This window comes from Cetorhinus maximus, chromosome 4 (assembly GCF_964194155.1).
Source record: "Cetorhinus maximus chromosome 4, sCetMax3.hap1.1, whole genome shotgun sequence".
Lineage (NCBI taxonomy): Eukaryota > Metazoa > Chordata > Chondrichthyes > Lamniformes > Cetorhinidae > Cetorhinus > Cetorhinus maximus.
Genome location: NC_135882.1, coordinates 2,607,031 through 2,628,392, shown reverse-complemented (window position 1 = coordinate 2,628,392; position 21,362 = coordinate 2,607,031). Strand labels below are relative to the sequence as shown.

The following is a 21,362-nucleotide window of genomic DNA, read 5'->3' as shown; positions in this document are numbered from 1 at the left end:
TAGTAAAGTTTCTTTTTGTTTGTTCCAAACTCATGGAATCTTGTAGCTTTATTCCAAAAGCTGGTGCCTTGAATCTCAACCTTTATCTACTTTAAACAAAATGTTATTGGTCCCTAACCAGATCTCCCCACAATGTGCCGGGGCCTGGTGTGTACTTCTATGAGGGACTGCCTAAGAAAGAGATTGCCTCTCCCTATCCATTCTGCCAAAATACGTCACCTCATACTTCTCTGTGTTAAATTCCATCTGCCACTTGTCTGCCCTTTCCACTAGTCTATCTATGCCCTGTTGCAGTCGATTGGCATCATTCTCATTGTTTGCCTCTCTAAGTTTGATACCATCAGCAAATTTTGAAATTCTACTCTGTTTTCCAAGATCCAAGTAATTTATATATAGCAAGGAGAGCAGTGTCCCAGCACTGACTCTTGGGGGCACCACTGTCTACCATCCTCCAGTCTGAAAAATAACTATTCACAGACACATTGTTTTCTGTCCTTAAGCCATTTTTTTTTATTCGATTGGACACTGACCCTTCTCTTCCATAGCCTCCAGGGCACTTTGGCAAATGCTTTCTTAAAATGCAGTTTGGACATTCTCAGTCAGGTTTAGTGTCTATGTGAAACCACTTCATTCCCTCGAGCCAGGCCATTCAGGGGTGAGGTCAGGAAGCATTTCTTCACACAAAGATCAGTGGAAACCTGGAATTCCCTCCCCCCAAGAAGACCTCAAGAGGTTAGGAGTCATTTGGACTTTCCAAGACTGAGATCGATGGATTTTTATTGGATACAGAGGGATATGGAGCAATTGTCAGCAAATGGAGATGAGATGCAGGTCAGCCAGGATCAAATAGAACGGTGGAACAGGCTCAAAGAGCTGAATGATCTCCGCCTGTTCCTAACTTCTGTTGTTTGTACGTGAACTTCAATGATTATTTAACTCTGTACCTTTAATTTGGTGTCCTATTTATTTATCATTTATTCCTGTTACTCAGGAGGGACTATTCTCACAATATCTGGCTACGGCTTCACTCCCAATTCAATGGTTTTAGTTGGAGGGAGGAGCTGCCTCCTCCTTACAGAAAGTCCTGTTGAGAAGAAATGCAGCACTCCAGCGGTGAGTGGCTTTTAGGGCACCTCATCTTGTGCATGTTTAACCTTTGCAGTGTTCAGTCTGAGGGGGGTATTAGGGTATTTAAGCCTTGGCGATGTCTATTTTTTTAAAATCCATTCATGGGTTGTGGGCGTTACTGGCAAGGCCAGTATTTATTACCCATCCCACCCCTAATTGCACTTGTTCAGAGGGCATTTAAGAGTCAACGACATTGCTGTGGACCTGGAGTCACATGTAGGCCACGTAAGGGCAGCAGGTTTCCTTCCCTAAAGAGAATTGGTGAACCAGATGGATTTCTACAACAATTGACAATGGTTTCATGGTCATGATTAAACTTTTAATTACAGACTATTATTGAATTCAAATTCCACTATTTGCTGTGGCAGGATTCAAACCCAAGTCCCCAGAGCATTACCCTAGGTCTCTGGGTTATTGGTCCAGTGACACTACCACTATGCCATCACCTCCCCGTGGGGAATGTCTAGTCTTGGAGAGTAGCTAGTCTTGGCCACGTTTATTCTTGGGGGGTGTCTAGTGTCAGAGGAGGGTGTCTAGTGTTGGGGTATTTAGCCTTGGCAGCATCTAGTCTTGATCTAGTCTTGGCAGTTTCTGGTCCTGGGGTTTATCTATTCTTGGGGAGTGTCTAGTCTTGGGGTATTTAGCCTTGGCGGTATCTAATCTTGGGGTGTCTAGTCTTGGAGGGCAATAAAAACAGAAAATGCTGGAAAATTTCAGCAGGTCTGGCATCATCCGTGGGGAGAGAAACAGATTTATTGTTTCAAATCCGTATGACTCTTCTTCAGAGCTTACCTTCTTTGGAAGGTGTCTAGTCTTGGTGATTGTCTAGTCTCGGGGGGGGGAGGTGTCGAGCCTTCGGGGGGTTGTCAAGCCTTCAGGGGGTTGTTGTTGAGCCTTGGGCGGGGGGGGTGGTGTCGGGTCTTGGGGGGGTGTCGGGTCTTGGGGGGGTGTCGGGTCTTGGGGGGGTGTCGGGTCTTGGGGGGGTGTCGGGTCTTGGGGGGGTGTCGGGTCTTGGGGGGGTGTCGGGTCTTGGGGGGGTGTCGGGTCTTGGGGGGGTGGTGTCGGGTCTTGGGGGGGGGGGGGTGTCAGGTCTTGGGGGGGGTGTCGGGTCTTGGGGAGGGGGGGTGTCGGGTCTTGGGGAGGGGGGGTGTCGGGTCTTGGGGGGGTGTCGGGTCTTGGGGGGGTGGTGTCGGGTCTTGGGGGGGTGGTGTCGGGTCTTGGGGGGGGGGGGGTGTCGGGTCTTGGGGGGGTGGTGTCGGGTCTTGCGGGGGGGGTGTCAGGTCTTGCGGGGGGGGTGTCGGGTTTTGGGGGGTGCCTAGTCTTGAGGGGTGTCTATTCTTGAGAGGTGTCTATTCTTGAGGGGTGTCTATTCTTGAGGGGTGTCTATTCTTGGGGGGGGGGGGGTGTCAAGTCTTGGTTTTCAGGAGGTCCATTTTCAAAGTGTACAGTCCTACTAGCTCAAATCTTTGGGTTGTATATAAATGCTTAGGATGAGCTAAGCTGGGATGAGCTGCAACGCTTCAGTGGATTCAGGTGACAAGTTCTTATGGGCCAACACCAACAACTGAGGCTCCTCGCCGTGTGATGGGTACAGATGGGCACCTGTCCTCTTCCTAACTGATTGGAACAATTTCCAACAGCGAGGTAGAAGAACATTATTCCTAATGTCATTGTTCCTGCCCCTAGTCTGAGTCTCTAAGGCATGGAATATGTTAAAGATTTAAGGATGAATTCTCCACCTTTCTTCCAACACAGATGTCAAAGCCTCCATGCCTTTAGCTCACATCTAATGTTTTAAGGTCAGATTTTTCTGTTAGGATTTGGGTCTAACTCCATGTGCCCCCTGAGTCAATCTTGATTTTTATCTCTCTCCTCTCCCTTTGTTTCTCCTCTCCTATATTGTTGCACAAAAAAGTGTTAAGCTTCTGAAATTCTAAGTTGAACAGAATCCCTGACTTACTGGTTTGACCCCAACTGATTGCTGGATATCTATACTGAGTCCTCATGACCCCATGAGCTCCCTCCATCCAGTTTAATTGAACCAACATGGATAACTTCACAAATTTATGCTCCCATTGGGAGCACACCTCAGGAACTTGGGTGCATGAACCTCACCATTCTTCATCCATTTGCCTGGGAAGTGTTAATACTCAAAATACCCGGATGGTTTGCCAGTGCCAAAACCTGTGCTCTGATATGTCATTAATAAGTCTTGAAATTAGTGGGAGTGGATATTTGCTTCTTGCAATTTAACTTCTTCATATTAAATCAAGGTTATCTTAATGGAGGAATTAATATATTTTATTTTAAAATGATTTGCATCTCTTTTAAGTTGGAGAATAACAGAATTTCATACAGATATTTGGACATTGATAGTCACCAAGTATAATTTGAGGAGAATGAAGTCTTGTTTTTTTGCCTCGATTGTTAAATGCTGAATTTTATTATAGCAAAATGATTTGATCACATGGATAATTCTCTTTGTGAAGAGCAGATTCTGTTTCAGCGCCTGCCCCCCTACATACAGAATGGAGCTGCACTCTGGACATGTAACAATGGTTTCAATGGTGAATAGGGATTGGCAGCGAATGAGACAGCTCCAAGGGGAAATAGTTCAGTTATAAATGATAAAACAGGAACTATCCATTGGCCATTAACTTTACTTCAACACATAATCCATAAAATATGTAACATGCTTCAAGTAAACATGTCATATTTCTAAGCAGGGAATCAAAAACTCTGCTTGAAGCGTGAATTTTTTATAAAGTCGTATGAGTTAAAAATTAGCAAACAGGGTTGAGTGATGCATGAAGCAGCGATTATGATTTTAACATCTGTGTTAATCCTGGGCTCACATGTCTAGTAAAGCCTACATGTTAATTTTAGTCTCAGTTCTATCTATCAAAGTGATGATGGTCGAAGTCATTCATGGTTTTGCTGAGGCTCATTTAACTCTTCTCTTCATTACGTTCTGGCTATCCTAGAAAAGGACTTGAGAAATAATGAATTCCCTTCTGTCCCTCAATATCTCTTCCACCAGGGACCAGTCGGAGTCTCCAATATCTCACTGATTGCTGATGGAATATCCAACACAGTGCCTTTCTCCTTCACTTATATTGACACACAGATTCCAATAATCTCACAAATAAGCCCCACAACAAGCAGTGTAGCAGGTAAGTGATAGTTTAAAATAAAAAATGCAAAGTACTGCGGATGTTGGAAATTTGAAATAAAGTGTTGGAAATGTTCACCAGGTCTGGTAGCATTTTTGTTTATTCTTTAACAGGATGTGGGTGTCGCTGGCTAGGTCAGCACTTATTGCCCAATACTAATTGACTTGAGAAGGTGGTGGTGAGCTGCCTTCTTGAACCACTGCAGCCCATGTGATGTAGGTACACCCACAGTGCTGTTAGGGAGGGAGTTCCAGGATTTTGACCCAGCGACAGTGAAGGAACAGTGATATATTTCCAAGTCAGGATGGTGAGTGACTTGGAGGAGAACTTCCAGGTGGTGGTGTTCCCATCTATCTGCCCTTGTCCTTCTAGTTGGTCGAGGCCACGGGTTTGGAAGATGCTGTCGAAGGAGCCTTGGTGAATTCCATTTTGTAGATGGTACACACTGCTGCTACTGTGTGTTGATGGTGGTGGAGGGAGTGAATGTTTAAGGTGTTGGATGGGGTGCTGATCAAGCAGGCTGCTTTGTCCTGCATCAAGTCAAGCTTCAAGTGTAGTTGGAGCTGCACTCATCAAGTCAAGTGGAGAGTATTCCATCACATTCCTGACTTGTGCATCTAGATGGTGGACAGGCTTTGGGGAGCCAGGAGGTGAGTTACTCTCTGCAGAATTACCAGTCTCTGACCTGCTCATGTAGCCACAGTATTTATATGGCTAGTCCAGTTCAGTTTCTGGTCAATGGTAACCCCCAGGACGTTGATAGTGGGAGATTCAGTGATGGTAATGCCATTGAATGTCAAAGGGCAATGGTTAGATTCTTTCTTGTTGGAGATGGTCATTGCCTGGCACTTGTGTGGCACGAATAGTACATGCCACTTGTCAGCCCAAGCCTGGATATTGTCCAGGCCTTGCTGCATTTGGACATGGACTGCTGCAGTATCTGAGGAGTTGTGAATGGTGCTGAATATTGTGCAATCATCAGCGAACATCCCCACTTCTGACCTTATGATGGAGGGAAGATCATTGATGAAGCAGCTGAAGATGGTTGGACCTTGGACACTACCCTGAGGAACTCCTGCAGTGATGTCCTGCAACTGAGATGGTTGACGTCCAACAACCACAAACATCTTCCTTTGTGCTAGGTTTGACTCCCATTGACTCCAGTTTTGCTAGGGATCCCTGATGTCACACTTGGTCAAATGCTGCCTTGATTTCAAGGGCAGTCACTCTCACCTCACCTCTAGAGTTCAGCTCTTTTGTCCGTGTTTGAACCAAGGCTGTAATGAGTTCATGAGCTGAATGGCCCTGGCGGAACCCAAACTGAGGTCAGTGAGCAGGTTATTGCTAAGCTTGATAGCACTGTTGATGACCCCTTCCATCAGTTTACTGATGATCGAGAGTAGACTGATGGGGCGGTAATTGGCCGGGTTGGATTTTTCCTGCTTTTTCTGTACAGGACATACCTGGGCAATCTTACACATAGCCGGGTAGATGCCAGTGTTGTAGCTGTACTGGAACAGCTTGGCTAGGGGTGCGGCAGGTTCTGGAGAGAACAGAGTTTGTAGAAAGAAAGAGTTAATATTTCAGGTTGATGACAGATGTTGCCAGATCTGGAGTTTATTTGCAAGATTTTCTGTTTTTAAGCCATTTGGTTTGTTGTGCAAAATCTAAAATTTGCAGTTTTGTCACCCGTGCACTTCCCCAAACCAAATGTCTCCTCCTCTGGCTCTGTGTCAGTTTGTGACTGATTACAGTCATGTAAAGGCTGTGGGGGCAGGTCTTTAAGCTCCTAGAGGGGTTTGATAGCGTAGGCACAGAGAAGATGTTTCTACTATGGGGAAACCAAAACCAGGTACCATCAATATAAGATAGTCACTAATAAATCAAATTGGGAGTTCAGGAGAAATTTCTTTACCCAGAGAGTGGTAAGAATGTGGAGGACAATGTGGAAGGTGTGAAATGTGCAGGACAAATCCAACCCAGCCTATTACCGCCCCATCAGTCTACTCTCAATCATCAGTAAAGTGATGGAAGGGGTCATCAACAGTGCTATCAAGTGGCACTTGCTTAGCAATAACCTGCTCACATACCCAGTTTGAGTTCTGCCAGGGCCACTCAGCTCCTGACCTCATTACAGCCTTAGTTCAAACATGGACAAAAGAGATGAACCCCCGAGGTGAGGTGAGAGTGACTGCCCTTGACCTCAAGGCAGCATTTGACCGAATGTGACACCAAGGAGCCCAAGCAAAACTGGAGTCAATGGGAATCAGGGGGAAACCTCTTCACTGATTGGATTCATACCCGGCACAAAGGAAGATGGTTGTGGTTGTTGGAGATCAATCATCTCAGTTCCAGGCCATCACTGCAGGAGTTCCTCAGGGTAGTGTCCTCGGCCCAACCATCTTCAGCTGCTTCATCAGTGACCTTCCTTCCATCATAAGGTCAGAAGTGGGGATGTTCGCTGATGATTGCACAATGTTCAGCACCAGTTGTGACTCCCCAGATATGAAGCAGTCCATGTCCAAATGCAGCAAGACCTGGACAATATCCAGGCTTGGGCTGACAAGTGGCAAGTAACATTTGCACCACACAAGTGCCAGGCAATGACCATCTCCAACAAGAGAGAATCTAATCATCGCCCCTTGACATTCACTGAATCCCCCACTATTGACATCCTGGGGGTTACTATTGACCAGAAGCTGAACTGGACTAGCCAAATAAATACTGTGGCTACAAGAGCAGGTCAGAGGCTAGGAACTGTACGATGAGTAACCACCTCCTGACTCCCAAAGCCTGTCCACCATCTACAAGGCACATGTCAGGAGTGTGATGGAATACTCCCCACTTGCCTGGATGAGTGCAGCTCCCACAACACTCAAGAACCTTGACACCATCCAGGACAAAGCAGCCCGCTTGATTGGCACCACATCCACAAACATTCAACATTCACTCCCTCCACCACCGCCGCACAGTGTATACCATCTACAAGATGCAGTGCAGCAACTCTCCAAGGCTCCTTCGACAGCACCTTCCAAACCTCCAACCTCTACCATCTAGAAGGACAAGGGCAACTGATAGATGGGAACACCACCACCTGGAAGTTCCCCTCCAAGCCTCTCACCATCCTGACTTGGAAATATATCGCCTTTCCTTCACTGTCACTGGGTCAAAATCCTGGAACTCCCTCCCTAACAGCACTGTGGGTGTACCTACATCACATGGACTGCAGCGGTTCAAGAAGGCAGCTCACCGCCACCTTCTCAAGGGGCAATTAGGGGTGGGCAATGAATGCTGGCCTAGCCAGTGACACCCACATCCCATGAATTAATTAAAAATAACAACTACAACAACTGGAGTGGTTGAAATGAATAGCATGGTGAATGCAATACAGTTCACTCCATGGAGTCCGAGTTGCTGTACCTTGTCCATGAATGTTGTAGTCTGGAGTGATGGATCGTGATAACGAGAGGCTCCAATGACCTTTCGATCACATGACTGGCCAGGAAACGCTCCCACTCTTACTGCCTGCTATTGGTGTGTGTTGGAAGGATTTACAGGTTGATACTCCACCTGTTTGGCTGCTTATGAACCCGAGCTTCTGGCAAGAGGGTGAGGTGAGGTTGGGCGGGAGGAGGTCCAGGAAAGACCAGCTGGGCCAAATGGCCTGTTCTTGTGTTAGGCAATCTATGTAGTTTGTTGTTTTCCTATGTTAAAGGTGCTATATAAATGCACACTATTGTTGTTGCATGGCTATACTGATTTCAAATGGCTGACTGACTGATACTCTGTGTCACTGCCTGAATGGGGAATTTTAACCCCTTGCTGCTTGTTTTCTAGGTGGTTCCAATCTGACAATCTATGGATCAGATTTTGGCAACAGATCCAAAGGCAGCTTTGTGTTCATTGGGAACTCTGAGTGTCCGATTCTCCGATGGTCAACTAACAACGTCACCTGTCGTCTGCCCAGTCTCCCTCCGGGGAATTACAGCATCTACCTACAAACTCCCGTTAGGTATGAGATCCTGGCCTTTTACACCCCATGGTGCTGTTCTTTTCCCTCCACGTTTTGTTCCAAGCTGGTGTAAGCGAACGATTGCAGAATTTTAAGTATAAATTACATTCAGCGTAATTCCAGTTTCTGTGATTTTTTTATTTTACATTAAATTATAAAACACTGCGTTAGAAGCAAGCCCCGTCCATAAAACTGGCCATACCTCCAGGGTAAACGAATTACTAAGGTAGAGTTGTCTCATTGGCCAGAGGCTCCAAAAATTAAGTTGGTTCTTTTGGGCTGAGAGACAATGAATAGACGTGTTTTAAAAGTTTTTGAATATAATTTTTTAAATTTTAATTAAAAAACTGATGACTTGATGCCAATATAACCGGTAAATGATTCAGGGAGGTTTTTAAAAGTCATTTTCAGCCACTTGAAAGCGGGTTACTCACAGATGGTGGACTCTCAGATGCTGATATTTTGATAAGATTTTCAGTTGTGTCATAATCCAACTGCACCCACTCAGGTCAAGGAATATGTTTTAAAGCATCTTTTTGTTTTATATTTCGGTTTGAAGACACTGCCGAATTATACAGATTCAGGGCAGATCTTGTATTTGGTGATATGCAAATGAGTGAGCAGAACCTCAAAAAAAAAATCTCTTCTCAAAATGTGGGTAAGTTCCCCTCCAAAGTCACTCACCATCCTGACTTGGAAATATATCGGCCGTTCCTTCACTGTCGCTGGGTCAAAATCCTGGAACTCCCTCCCTAACAGCACTGTGGGTGTGCCTACACCACATGGACTGCAGCGGTTCAAGAAGGCAGCTCACCACCACCTTCTCAAGGGGCAACTAGGGATGGGCAATAAATGTGACACCCACATGCTGTAAATTAATTTTTAAAAATCGCGCGCCTTGAGAATCAACCCTTGTGACACTAAAAACCTAGATCCAGTAAAACCAGTGGCTCCAGTGAGTTTTATCATTCCTATTTATATGATCAATGCCAGAATATCTTGCTCTGTTTGTTTGCAGCCTCGGTGTTAAGCCAGTGAACTTTACCTGATTTTTAAGCTAAACTTGCTACACTTAATTATCAGTGAATTGGTTCCAGAGAACTGGAAATTATCAGCAATGTGTCCCATGTCAGTCCTGATTGAGGTGGAATCAGCAAATCCCAAAGTCATTTTGCTGAGTTTCATAGAATGACACAATGCAGAAGGAGGCCTATCTGCCCATCATGTTTGTGCTGACTCTTTGAAAACCTACTCTGAAAGTCCCGCTCTCCCTGTTCTTTCCCCATAGCCCTGCAAACTTTTCCCCTTCAAATATTTATCCAATTGAAAGTTCCTGTGGAATCTGTCTCCGCTGCCCTTTCAGCATCCAGGTCACAACAACTCGTTGCATCCCATTGAACAATGTTTCCACAGTGATGTTACATTCGAAGTACATCCAGGGACTGAATGGTAATGTTTCCTGTAAAATTTCATCTGTTTTGTTTTCAGTAACATTAGTGCTTTGTTAAAATCTGCATCTTTTCCATTTCCCTTTCCCTGCAGTAATTCTGTAAATGCTTCAGTTGAGTATGTCCTGCGTGTAACAGAGGTGACTCCTCAGCTGGGCTCATTGTATGGAGGCACCAAAATCACCATCTCTGGCTCTGGATTCAGTCGTGTCCCAGAGGACAATATTGTCCAAGTTGGTAAGTTTATGACAGCCTGCAACGCCCATCGCTGAGAGTTTCTACTCGTTCATGCAACATTTCCTCAATGTTCACATTATTGCTCTGCAAATACACAGCTAGAGTAACTTAATATTTCACATGAATTTGAGAAAAGGAAGGTAATCTGATTGAGCTGAATTACAACAGGATTTTATAACAATCGATGATTTTGTTTTCTCTGTTCTGGAATACTGTGATGTGTAACATTTACAGGTCCGGTTCCGTGCCACATAACCTTCGCTTCACCAAACGTATTGGAGTGTGTTCTTGGCCCAACCGGAAGTAGCTTTGTCATCACCAACAACGGCAGCAGTCAAAGTACGTGACGTCCTTTCGAGCTGTACTCTGGTGTGTCCCAGCTCTCTACACTAAATAGAAACATAGGGCAGGATGTTTGGGTATCGGGCGGGCCTGGGAGTGGCTGGGAAACAGCCCGCCAGCCTCCCCCCCGATCGGACCCCAGCCGCGATTTCGTGCTGGCCGGCTGTTAATTGGCGCGCTGAAAGGCTCAGCGCTGCTGCCGGGGTGTGGGTGGGAGGAGTCTGCGTATGGTCGGCGGGGAGCGCTCACTGAAAGCCCCCTGAAGGCCGGGAGCAGCCTCAGGGGGGTGCTGAGAAAGTTTAAAATCAAAATGAAAGATTTTGAAAATTGGGAGAAAAATGTCCCGCACGGGACTCACCCACATGGACAGAAACATAATAAGACTTATCTCAAAACATTTTTTAAAAATTAATATCGGAAACCTCATCCCACCCGTGGATGAGGTTTCCTATAAAATCCAAAGGCCGCCCGGCCGATTCGCACCACCCCCCCCCTCCGTCAACGGTAAGGTTGGACAGGCCGTGAAAAATAGGAGTTAATTGAAACTTTAATGGCCTCAATAGGCCTCTTAGTTGTCGGCAGGCGCGCTACTGACCCTCGTGTGCGCCCGCCGAACGAAATATCGCGCAAGTGCGTGATGAAGTTGGAAAGTTCACCTGACATCATCACACACTATTTCACACTCGGGCATGTCAAGCTGCGCCTAGCACACCGAGCAGAAAATCCTTCCCACAGGAACCAGGAGGAGATCATTCAGACCCTCAGACGTATCTAATTCAATTCACTCCAGGTGATATCAAGAAATGGCTAAAGGCACTCGATACTGCAAAGGCTATGGACCCTGACGATATTCCAGCAATAGTGCTGAAGACTTGTGCTCCAGAACTTGCTGCGCCCCTAGCCAAGCTGTTCCAGTACAGCTACAACACTGGCATCTACCCGGCTATGTGGAAAATTGCCCAGGTATGTCCTGTACACAAAAAGCAGGACAAATCCAACCCGGCCAATTACCGTCCCATCAGTCTACTCTCGATCATCAACAAAGTGATGAAAGTGGTCATCAACAGTGCTATCAAGCGGAACTTTTTTAAAAATTCATTCACGGGATGTGGGCATTGCTGGCTGGGCCAGCATATATTGATTGCCCATCCCTAATTGCCCTTATTCAGAGGGCATTTTAAGAGACAACCACATTGCTGTGGGTCTGGAGTCACATGTAGGCCAGACCAGGTAAGGACAGCAGATTTCGTTCCCTAAAGGACATTAATAAACCAGATGGTTTTTTACAATAATTGGCAATGGTTTCATTTTTATCATCAGATTTTTAATTCCAAAATTTTTTATTGAATTCAAATTTCACCATCTGCCATGGTGGGATTTGAACCCAGGTCCCCAGAGCATTACCCTGGCTCTCTGGAATACCAGTTCAGTGGCAATACCACTATGCCACCACCTCCCCCAATCAGCAGTAACCTGCTCACTGACCTCAGTTTGGGCTCTGCCAGGGCCACTCAGTTCCTGACCTCATTCCAGCCTTGGTTCCGACATGGACAAAAGAGCTGAACTCCCAAGGTGAGATGAGAGTGACTGTCCTTGACATCAAGGCAGCATTTGACCGAGTGTGGCATCAAGGAGCCCGAGCAAAACTGGAGTCAATGGGAATCAGGGGGAAAAGTCTCTGCTGGTTGGAGTCATACCTAGCACAAAGGGAGATGGTTGTGGTTGTTGGGGGTCAATCATCTCAGTTCCAGGACATCACTGCAGAGGTTCCTCAGGGAAGTGTCCTCAGCTCAGCCATCTTCAGCTGCTTCATCAATGACCTTCCTTCCATCATAAGATCAGAAGTGGGGATGTTCACTGATGATTGCACAATGTTCAGCACCATTCACGACTCCTCTGATACAGAAGCAGTCCATGTCCAAATGCAGCAAGACCTGGACAATATCCAGGCTTGGGCTGACAAGAATCCCTTGGGCTGCCCACCTCCCATGAATAAATTTTTAAAAATTAGATCGTAGACTCCATCCACCCAGCTTGGTTTAGTGCCCCTTAGCACATTTTCCTGAGAAAAATCTATCAATCTCAGTTTTGAAATTTTCAATTGACCACCAGCCTCAGCAGCTTTTTGTGGGTGGAGAGAGTTTCAGATTTCCACTCCCCTTTGTGTGAAGAAGTGCTTCTCGACATCACCCCTGAACGGCCTGGCTCCAATTTTAAGCTTCTGCCCCCTCGTGACTCCACGAACCTTGAAGCCCGGAGGCAATTGAATTAGATAGTGCCGGAAAAATCTGAAATATCTGTTTAACATGGTGAATACTCAGTGAAAAGAATCAAACTCTCATACTGAGGAGATGAAATATTTTCCTTTGAATCACCGACATCTTAGAAATCCGAGGATATCACTGACTGCAAGTTAAAAAAGTTGTAAATTCTTGTTACCGAGTTTCTTTATTGTGACTAACGTTTATTTCTCGAATATATTTTCCATTCCCATTGGTCACCGTTTTTCCTGACAGCACTGGGAGTGGGGTACGAATGGAATCCCCCGATCTTGAATATCTTTGTAGGGGACACAGTACGATGGCAGTGGAGGGCCCCACCTTTGATTCAAGGGCTGAGATACAGAGTCTTCAGCGTCACCAAGCCCAGTGATGTGAGCTACAAAGGCAATGGGTTTATTAGTGGCGATACTGGCACTCTATCAGGTAAGTTCACCACCGCTGCATTTAGTTTCACAGGAAGATCCTGTTTCGCAGTTCCTTGTGAATTAACACCACCCTTCTGTTGGGCGTCTAAAAATTTAGCTTGGTCTATTTCCAGATTTTCTCGGTGCAGCAAATTACCCAGGAGTTTCATTCATATGCAAAAAAAAATGTAATAGTGCTGCAAAGGGGGTGAAACTTGCTTTGGGTAATCTTAAAGCTGATTGCGTTCAATCAGACTCCTGTGTGGGTGAGAAAGACTTGCATTTCTATCCCACTTTTCACAACCTCAGGACATCCCAAAGTGTTTGACAGCCAATGAAGTATTTCTGAACTGTAGTCACTGCTGTAATGTAGGAAACCCGGCAGCCAATTTGTACACAGCAAGATCCCGCAAACAGCAATGTGGTAATTGACCAGATTATCCATTCTAGTGATGTTGGTTGAGGGATAAATATTGGCCAGGACACTAGGGAGAACTCCCCTGCTCCTCTTTGAAACACGGGGGAGGATTTCCCAGTCGGCGTTTTGGGGGATGGGGCCCACTCGCTGATGTGTAAAGTGACGAGGGATGACGTTGGGCGGAACCCCTGACATCACCCCGCGTCATTTCAATTTTCAGGTCAGCGGGGGCGCTGTCCTGAATCAGCTGTGCGCCCACCAACCTGTCAACGGCCAATTGAGGCCCTTTAAAATCTAATTGAAGTAGTTAAAGGACCTGCCCGTCCAACCTTAAAATTGGCGGGCAGGCCGGGAGCCCTGGCGGGCTTCAGAGAAAGCATCAAACCTCATCCACGGGCAGGTAGGTTTTTAAAAATTTAATAAAAATTTAACTAAAAGTCATTGAATGTCCCAACTCATGTGACAGTGTCACATGAGGGGAAACGTCAGGGAAATTTTATTTTTCTATTTTTAATATTTTTTAAATGGGAGCCAATCTCCCTGAGGCAGCACTTATCCTCAGGGAGATGAGTGCGCTCTTTGACCCGTATGTGTGAAAGAGCGCACGCTCGGCTTAGGGAATCCTCCCCGCCCGCGCAGGGAGCACATAGCGCTTCCTGGCGGACGTCACACTGGGCAGGTCTTAATTGGCCCGCCCACATAAAACGGCGTTGCGCCCCCGATCGGGTGTGCCGATTGGAGGTGTGCTGCCCACGCCCACTCCTGAACTCCCCTCCCCCCCCCTCCCTGCGATGGGGGAAAATTCTGCCCCCTGACTGTGTGATCTTTGATCTGCCACATTCATTACTTTATAACAATGACTGAACTTCAAAAAGCTCTTTGGCTGTAAAGCACTTTGGGACATTCTGAGGTTGTAAGGGACACTTTTTTAATTATTCATTCACAGGATTGGGCTAGGCAGCATTTGTTGCCCATCCCTAATTACCCTGGAGAAGGTGGTGATGAGCCATCTTCTTAAAATCTGAGTGGTTTGCTAGGCCATTTCAGGGGGCAGTTAAATGTCAGCTACATTGCTGTGGGTCTGGAGTCACACGTAGGCCAGACCAGGTAAGGACGGCAGATTTCCTTCCCTAGAGGACGCTAGTGAACCAGATGGGTTAATTTTTATATAATTATTATAACAATTCAGTAGGTTCGTAGTCACCATTAACTAACATTTTGTTCCAGGTTTAGTTAATTAATTAAAATTAATTACTCCAACTGGCTCAGTGGAATTTGAGCTCCAATCTCCAGATCAGCCTTTGCCTTTGGGTTTCCAGTTGAGTAACAGAAACACCAAACCTCCATAGGGTCGAAATGTAAATCTTCCTTTTCTCTATCTTCCTTTATACTGATGGCTTCTCATTGTACTCAGGGTATAATGTGTATAATGTGAAGCTGATTGGGTGATTTCTCTTCCCCTAATGGCTGGTGCTTTTTCTGTGTAGGTTCCTTCTCCTACCGCTTCACCTCCCCCGGGTCCTTTTTCTACAGCAGTGGCTATGTGGACCAGAAGCAAAGGATCTTCCTGCAAGGAATGGTGACTGTGAGGCCAGCTGAGGAAAGCAGCAACATGGTGCATGTTTTTTTGGCAGGGACTGAAGCAGAATATGTACCAGGTGAGATGTCCATCTGCTTTATAGTTTGGAAGGTTTACAGGCCGATGTGTTGGCTTAAGGCATTTCCTCAATAAGTTAATTATATAAAGCAGCGCAAGCAAATACTGGGATTGGTTAACCCTCTCCCTGCATCACCCTGGGCGAGGCTGTGATTGATGCTGAGGATCTATTAAGCATAGTGACAAATCACCATTTACCTCAATGTCGTCCAATAGAAATCGCTGACTAGTTATTAGCCACAAAGACTGATTTCAGTAGAAAGCACCTCACACACAACACAGGTAAATGGACTTCACAAGTCAGCCTTTACTAAACAAACACCTCTCCCCATTCAGTAACTGAGGGGGTAAAGCAGTCACAAGCTCAGAGCTAATCAAATGGGCTTTTATGACAATCCAATAGTTTCATAGTCACTTTACTGATACTAGCGTTTTATGATCCAGATTTATTTCATTTATTTTAGTCGAATTTATTTATTTCATCACACTGCCTCTACTCTCTCTCTCTCTGTCTCTCTCCATTTTACCAACGAATGGACAAAAAGGTTAAAGTTCACATGTGAGTGTGAGGATTGCGATCACATGAGCATTGACGGGCTCAGTTGCTCGTTCTTTACTTTGTAATCAGAAATGCAATCAGTCACATCTGGGCCCATAATCAGTCACATGTGGCGAATGGATTGGATGAGACTGGTTTACATGACAGAGTAACACACAGGTCTGGTCACATTGGGTGGATTTTTAACTTTCACCCATGGCATTGAGAATCGGCTGTATCAAATAGAGACTGTCCCATTTTCACCATCACTGACTTTAATAGAAATTAATCGGACAGGGATTTGCAAAGCTCTTTTTTTAAAATCTTCACCCGCCAAAAGCTGCTGTCTGGATTTTGATCTGGTATTTCTTGTCACTAGGTCAGGGGTGTAGTGCCAAATTTTGAGGGGCAAAATAATCTTTTAAAAAAGTGTTACCAATATCATTTCTAAATCTACTATTACGTTGTTTTCCTATTTATTCATCATTTGAGTCTCCAAACATCAGTAAAACTAGGCTTTTTAAGTGAAAATTATTAGTGCTGGTAGGCATTTTATTCCCACCATGCGGTAGTTGAATCAATAGTCTTTAGCATAGCTAGAATGTCATTATGCAACTGTTTAATTATTTAATTCAAACGTATTAAAAACATGAATTACAAAAGTCTTTCCATACTTCTGACCGGGGGATGGGACATTCAGAGTCAGTGTGTACACATCAGCATCATGCTTCAGACATGGACTAAACACCTGTACTACACTAAGATACAAGCAAAATACTGTGGATGCTGGAAATCTGAAACAAAAACAAAAATACCTGGAAAAACTCAGCAGGTCAGACAGCCCCTCCACAGATGCTGTCAGACCTGCTGAGTTTTTTCCAGCAATTTTTGTCCTTGCACCTGCACCACACGTTGTACAGCACCAACTTAAACTATCAATTGGTACACTTCCAGTCACAGCATGGGATGAACAAAGTATACCATTTGTACACACCTTCTCCTCCCAAAGTGAGATATTCTCTGCCTGTGACCCATTTCACAGTTAGAACAAGGAGACACCCAACTCAAATTATCACAACAGCTCAAGTGAAGAAAGTTGGTGTTAAATCCTCAACACATAGGAACAAAGGATCAGGAAGAGGCCATTCAGCCCATCGAGCCTGCTTTGCCATTCAATACGATCATGGCTGATCATCCTTCAGCGCCTTTTTCCCACACTATCCCCCTATCCCTTTACGTCATTAATATTTAGAAATCTGTCAGTCTCTGCTTTAAACATATTCAATAACTGAGCTTCTACCACCCTCTAGGGTAGAGAATCCCAAAGATTCACAACCCTCTGAGTGAAAGACAATTCTCTTCAACTCTGCCCTAAGTGGCTTCCCCCTTATTTTAAAATTGTGTCCCCTGTTTCTAGACTCCCCAACCAGGGGAAACATCTTACCTGTATCTACCCTGTCTATCCCTTTAAGTATTTTGTAGGTTTCAATGACATCACCTCTCATTCTTCGAAACTCTAGAGAATACAGGCCCAGTTTCCAATGTCCAAATGCAGCGAGACCTGGACAATATTCGGGCTTGGGCTGACAAGTGGCAAGTAATATTCATGCCACACAAGTGTCAGGCAATGACCATCTCCAAAAAGAGAGAATCTAACCATCACCCCTTGGTGTTCACTGGCATTACCATCACTGAATCCCCCACTATCAACATCCTGGAGGTTACCATTGACCAGAAACTGGACTGGACCAGCCATATAAATAGTGTGGCTACAAGAGCAGGTCAGAGGCTGGGAATTCTGCAGTGAGTAACTCACCTCCTGACTCCTCAAAGCCTGTCCACCATCTACAAGGCACAAGTCAGGAGTGTGATGGAATATTCTGCACTTGCCTGGATGAGTGCAGCTCCAACAACACTCAAGAAGCTTGACACCGTCCAGGACAAAGCAGCCTGCTTGATTGGCATCCCATTTACAAACATTCACTCCCACCACCACCAACGCAAAGTGGCAGCAGTGTGTACCATCTACAAGATGCACTGCAGGAACTCACCAAGGCTCCTTAGACAGCACCTTCCAAACCCACTACCACTACCATCTAGAAGGACAAGGACAGCAGATAGATGGGAACACCACCGCCTGGAAGTTCCCCTCCAAGTCACTCGCCATCCTGACTTGGAAATATATCACCGTTCCTTCACTGTCTCTGGGTCAAAATCCTGGAACTCCCTCCCTAACAGCACTGTGGGTGTATCTACACCACATGGACTGCAGTGGTTCAGAAAGGCAGCTCACCACCACCTTCTCAAGGGGCAACTAGGGATGGACAATAAATGCTGGCCCAGCCAGTGAAACCCACATCCAGTGAATGACAAAAAAAGATCTGTTGGAAGGATTTGAGATGTGCCATGAATGGGGTTCAGGTGCAGCTCCCGAAGTTAAGTATCAATGGTCTCACCCCTTGGCTGTTAACGAATGGTGAATGTTAAAGCCTTTACATAGGAGGGCCGGAGTGGCACTCCAGCAGCACCTACACCCCGGCACTAGGGTCCTGTTGAAAGGCGTAACTGAGACTTGGTAACACACCAAGAGGTGATGGTAAAGTTCACAGAGCTGAAATATTTTGCTTAGAAAAGCTTCTGCACAAAATCAGACCATTTATGCAGTACCTTTCATCAGCACAGGATGTCCCAAAGCACAAGGTTTCTAGCCACCAGTGGGCAGAATTGGAGGAGTGCAGATATCTTGAAAGTTTGAGGGGCTGGAGGAGATTAAAGAGATAGGGAGGAACGAGGCCATGGAGGGATTGGAAAACAAGGGCCAGAATTTTAAACTCGAGACATTGATGGATAGGGAGATGGTGCAGGTCAGAATGCAAATTATCGTAAAACAAAACAACACTAGGCAGAGTAGGTTATTTACAGTAAATCTATATTTTTGTGAGCTTCTCCTGCCAATGAAACTGAATGTACTTGAGCTCTTTCTAGATATGTTGTTTTCCTTTACCCCCACCTCGCTGCCCCCCTCCCCCTCCCCCATTCCCTGGGCTAACAGCTGGAGGTTTGTTTGAAGGACACTCTGAGAAGCTGCATTCACCACCCGATGATAACTGTACAGCATCGAACCCCACCTGTAACCAGGCATCAGACAACAATACAGACCAGCCGAGCTTCACATTTCACCTCTCCGCCTGCTATTCCCCCACCATCGACAGTATCACACCTTCAAAAGGGACAGTGAACGACAGACTGACTATTACCGGCTCTGGATTCAGTAACATCAGCTGTGCTAATGAGGTAACCCAGCACGTTTGAACATTAATGAAGTAAATTTGAATTTGCCCTCTTAAATGCTAGCAACATAATTATCCGTGACTTTTACCACTGTTCTTAACTTTTATTTAAAAGGAACTTACATTTCTACAGTGCTTTTCACAATCTCAGAATGCTCCAAAATGCTTTGCAGCCAATAAAGTACTTTTTGAATTGTGGTCCCTGGTGTGATGTAGGAAACACAGCAGTCATTTCACACACAGGAAGATCCCACAAATAGCGATGTGACAATGACCAACTAATCTGCTTTGGTGATGTTGGTTGAGGAATAAACATTGACCCAGGACACTGGAGAGAACTCTCTTCTTCGAAAGAGCGCTATAAGATCTTTTACACCCATCAGAGAGGGCAGACAGAGCCTTGATTTAACATCGAATCCAAAAGTGCAGCACTCTTTCAGTACTGCACTGAAATGTCAGACTAGCCCTGCAAGAATAGGGAGGATACAAAACTTAGGAGCATTGTGAACTGTGAGGAGGCTAGTGTAGAAATTCAAAAGGACACAGGTAAGTTGGTGTAATGGGCGGACAGGTGCCAGATGAAGTTCACATGAAGTGATTCATTTTAGTAGGAAAAATATGGAGAGACAATATAAAACAAGGGGTATAACTCAACTGCAGGAGCAGAGGAACCTGGGGGTATATGTGCATAAATCATTGAGGGTGGCAGTATTGGTTGAGAGAGCGGTTAATAAAGCTTACAGTACCCTGGGCTTCACTAATAGGGGCATAAAGTACAAGAGCAAGTAAGTTATGTTGAACTTGTGTAAGTCACTAATTTGGCCTCAGCTGGAGTATTGCGTCCAGTTCTGGGTATCGCACTTTAGTAAGGATGTGAAGGCTTTAGAGAGGGTGCAGAAAAGATTCACGATAATAGTTCTAGGGATGGGGAACTTCATTTATGAAGATATATTGGAGAAGTTGGGACTGTTTTCCTTGAAGAAAAGGAAGCTGAGAGGAGATTTGATAGAGGTTTTCAAAATCATGAGGGAGCTGGAAACAGTAGATAGGGAGGAACTGTTCCCACTCAGGAAAGGATCGGGAACAAGAGGGGGACAGGTTTAAAATAATTGGCAAAAGAAGCAAGAGCGATATGAAGAGAAACTTTTTTCCTCAGCAAGTGGTTAGGATCTGCAATGCACTGTTTGGGAGTGTGGTGGAGGCAGGTTTAATCAGAGCATTCTGAAGGGAATTGGACTGTTATCTGAAAAGGAAGAACGTGCAGAGCTATGGGGAGAAGAAGGGAAAATGGCACTAGATGAAATGCTCATTTGGAGAGCACAATGGGCTGAATGGCCTCATTCTGTGCCATAGCAATTCTTAGTTTCTATGATGAACACAAGAATTAGGAGCCATATCCATCCTGCCCCTTGAGCCAACTCTGCCATTCAGTAAGATCATGGCTGATTTGATTTGTGCTTCAACTCCACTTCCTGTCTGCCTAAACCATAATCCTTGACTCACTTGTCAATCAAAAATCTGTTTATCTCAGCCTTGAACATATTGAACCTCCACTGCTCCCTGGGGAATAAAATTCAGCGACATCAGGTCTCTGGTATGGCCGTTAAGCCTTCAACCTTCTGATGTAGCAAACCAATGAGGCAACAGCTGACACCTTGGCAGCCTGTTAAACACCATAGATCTCATCACAGTCCACTTGGGTTGTCAGTTCCGCAGAGGAGATTGGTGAGACACCTTCCCCATCCCCATCCATGCTGTCTACACAAACCCTCAAGGTTACTGCTGATCATCGATTATGTTATTTAGCATGGAATAGCAGGCTGAGGGGTCTGTAGATGAACACTATGGTAATTTATCTCACTCACCTGGCATTCCACATCATTGACTGACTTCTCAAAGTTGTTGTCACTGTCTCACAAACCACCCTCCTTGTGCCTGGGATAAATATCTCCTGTCCTTGATCAATATCTCCTGTCCTTGATCAATACCTCCTGTCCTTGATCAATATCTCCCATTCTTGATAAATATCTCCCGTCCCTGATAAATATCTCCCATCCCTGATAAATATCTCCCGTCCTTGATCAATATCCCCCGTCCTTGATCAATATCCCCCGTCCTTGATCAATATCCCCCGTCCTTGATAAATATCCCCCGTCCTTGATAAATATCTCCCGTCCTTGATACATATCCCCCGTCCTAGATACATATCCCCCGTCCTTGATAAATATCTCCCGTCCTTGATAAATATCCCCCGTCCTTGATACATATCCCCCGTCCTTGATACATATCCCCCGTCCTTGATACATATCCCCCGTCCTTGATACATATCCCCCGTCCTTGATACATATCCCCCGTCCCTGATAAATATCCCCCGTCCTTGATAAATATCCCCCGTCCCTGATAAATATCCCCCGTCCTTGATAAATATCCCCC

General features: G+C 45.4%; 1 protein-coding gene across 1 annotated transcript in view; it reads left to right on the top strand.

Moving 5' to 3' along the window:
* The window catches only part of pkhd1l1.1 (PKHD1 like 1, tandem duplicate 1), a 192,886-nt gene that overhangs the window by 62,654 nt on the left and 108,870 nt on the right, over positions 1 to 21,362 (top strand). Inside the window, exons 29-36 of the mRNA XM_078539759.1 lie at positions 992 to 1,113; positions 4,169 to 4,301; positions 8,139 to 8,313; positions 9,856 to 9,998; positions 10,233 to 10,337; positions 12,857 to 13,045; positions 14,932 to 15,102; positions 18,710 to 18,933. Of these exons, the coding sequence (XP_078395885.1) occupies positions 992 to 1,113; positions 4,169 to 4,301; positions 8,139 to 8,313; positions 9,856 to 9,998; positions 10,233 to 10,337; positions 12,857 to 13,045; positions 14,932 to 15,102; positions 18,710 to 18,933 (1,262 nt within the window). The remainder of the gene's footprint in view (positions 1 to 991; positions 1,114 to 4,168; positions 4,302 to 8,138; positions 8,314 to 9,855; positions 9,999 to 10,232; positions 10,338 to 12,856; positions 13,046 to 14,931; positions 15,103 to 18,709; positions 18,934 to 21,362) is intronic.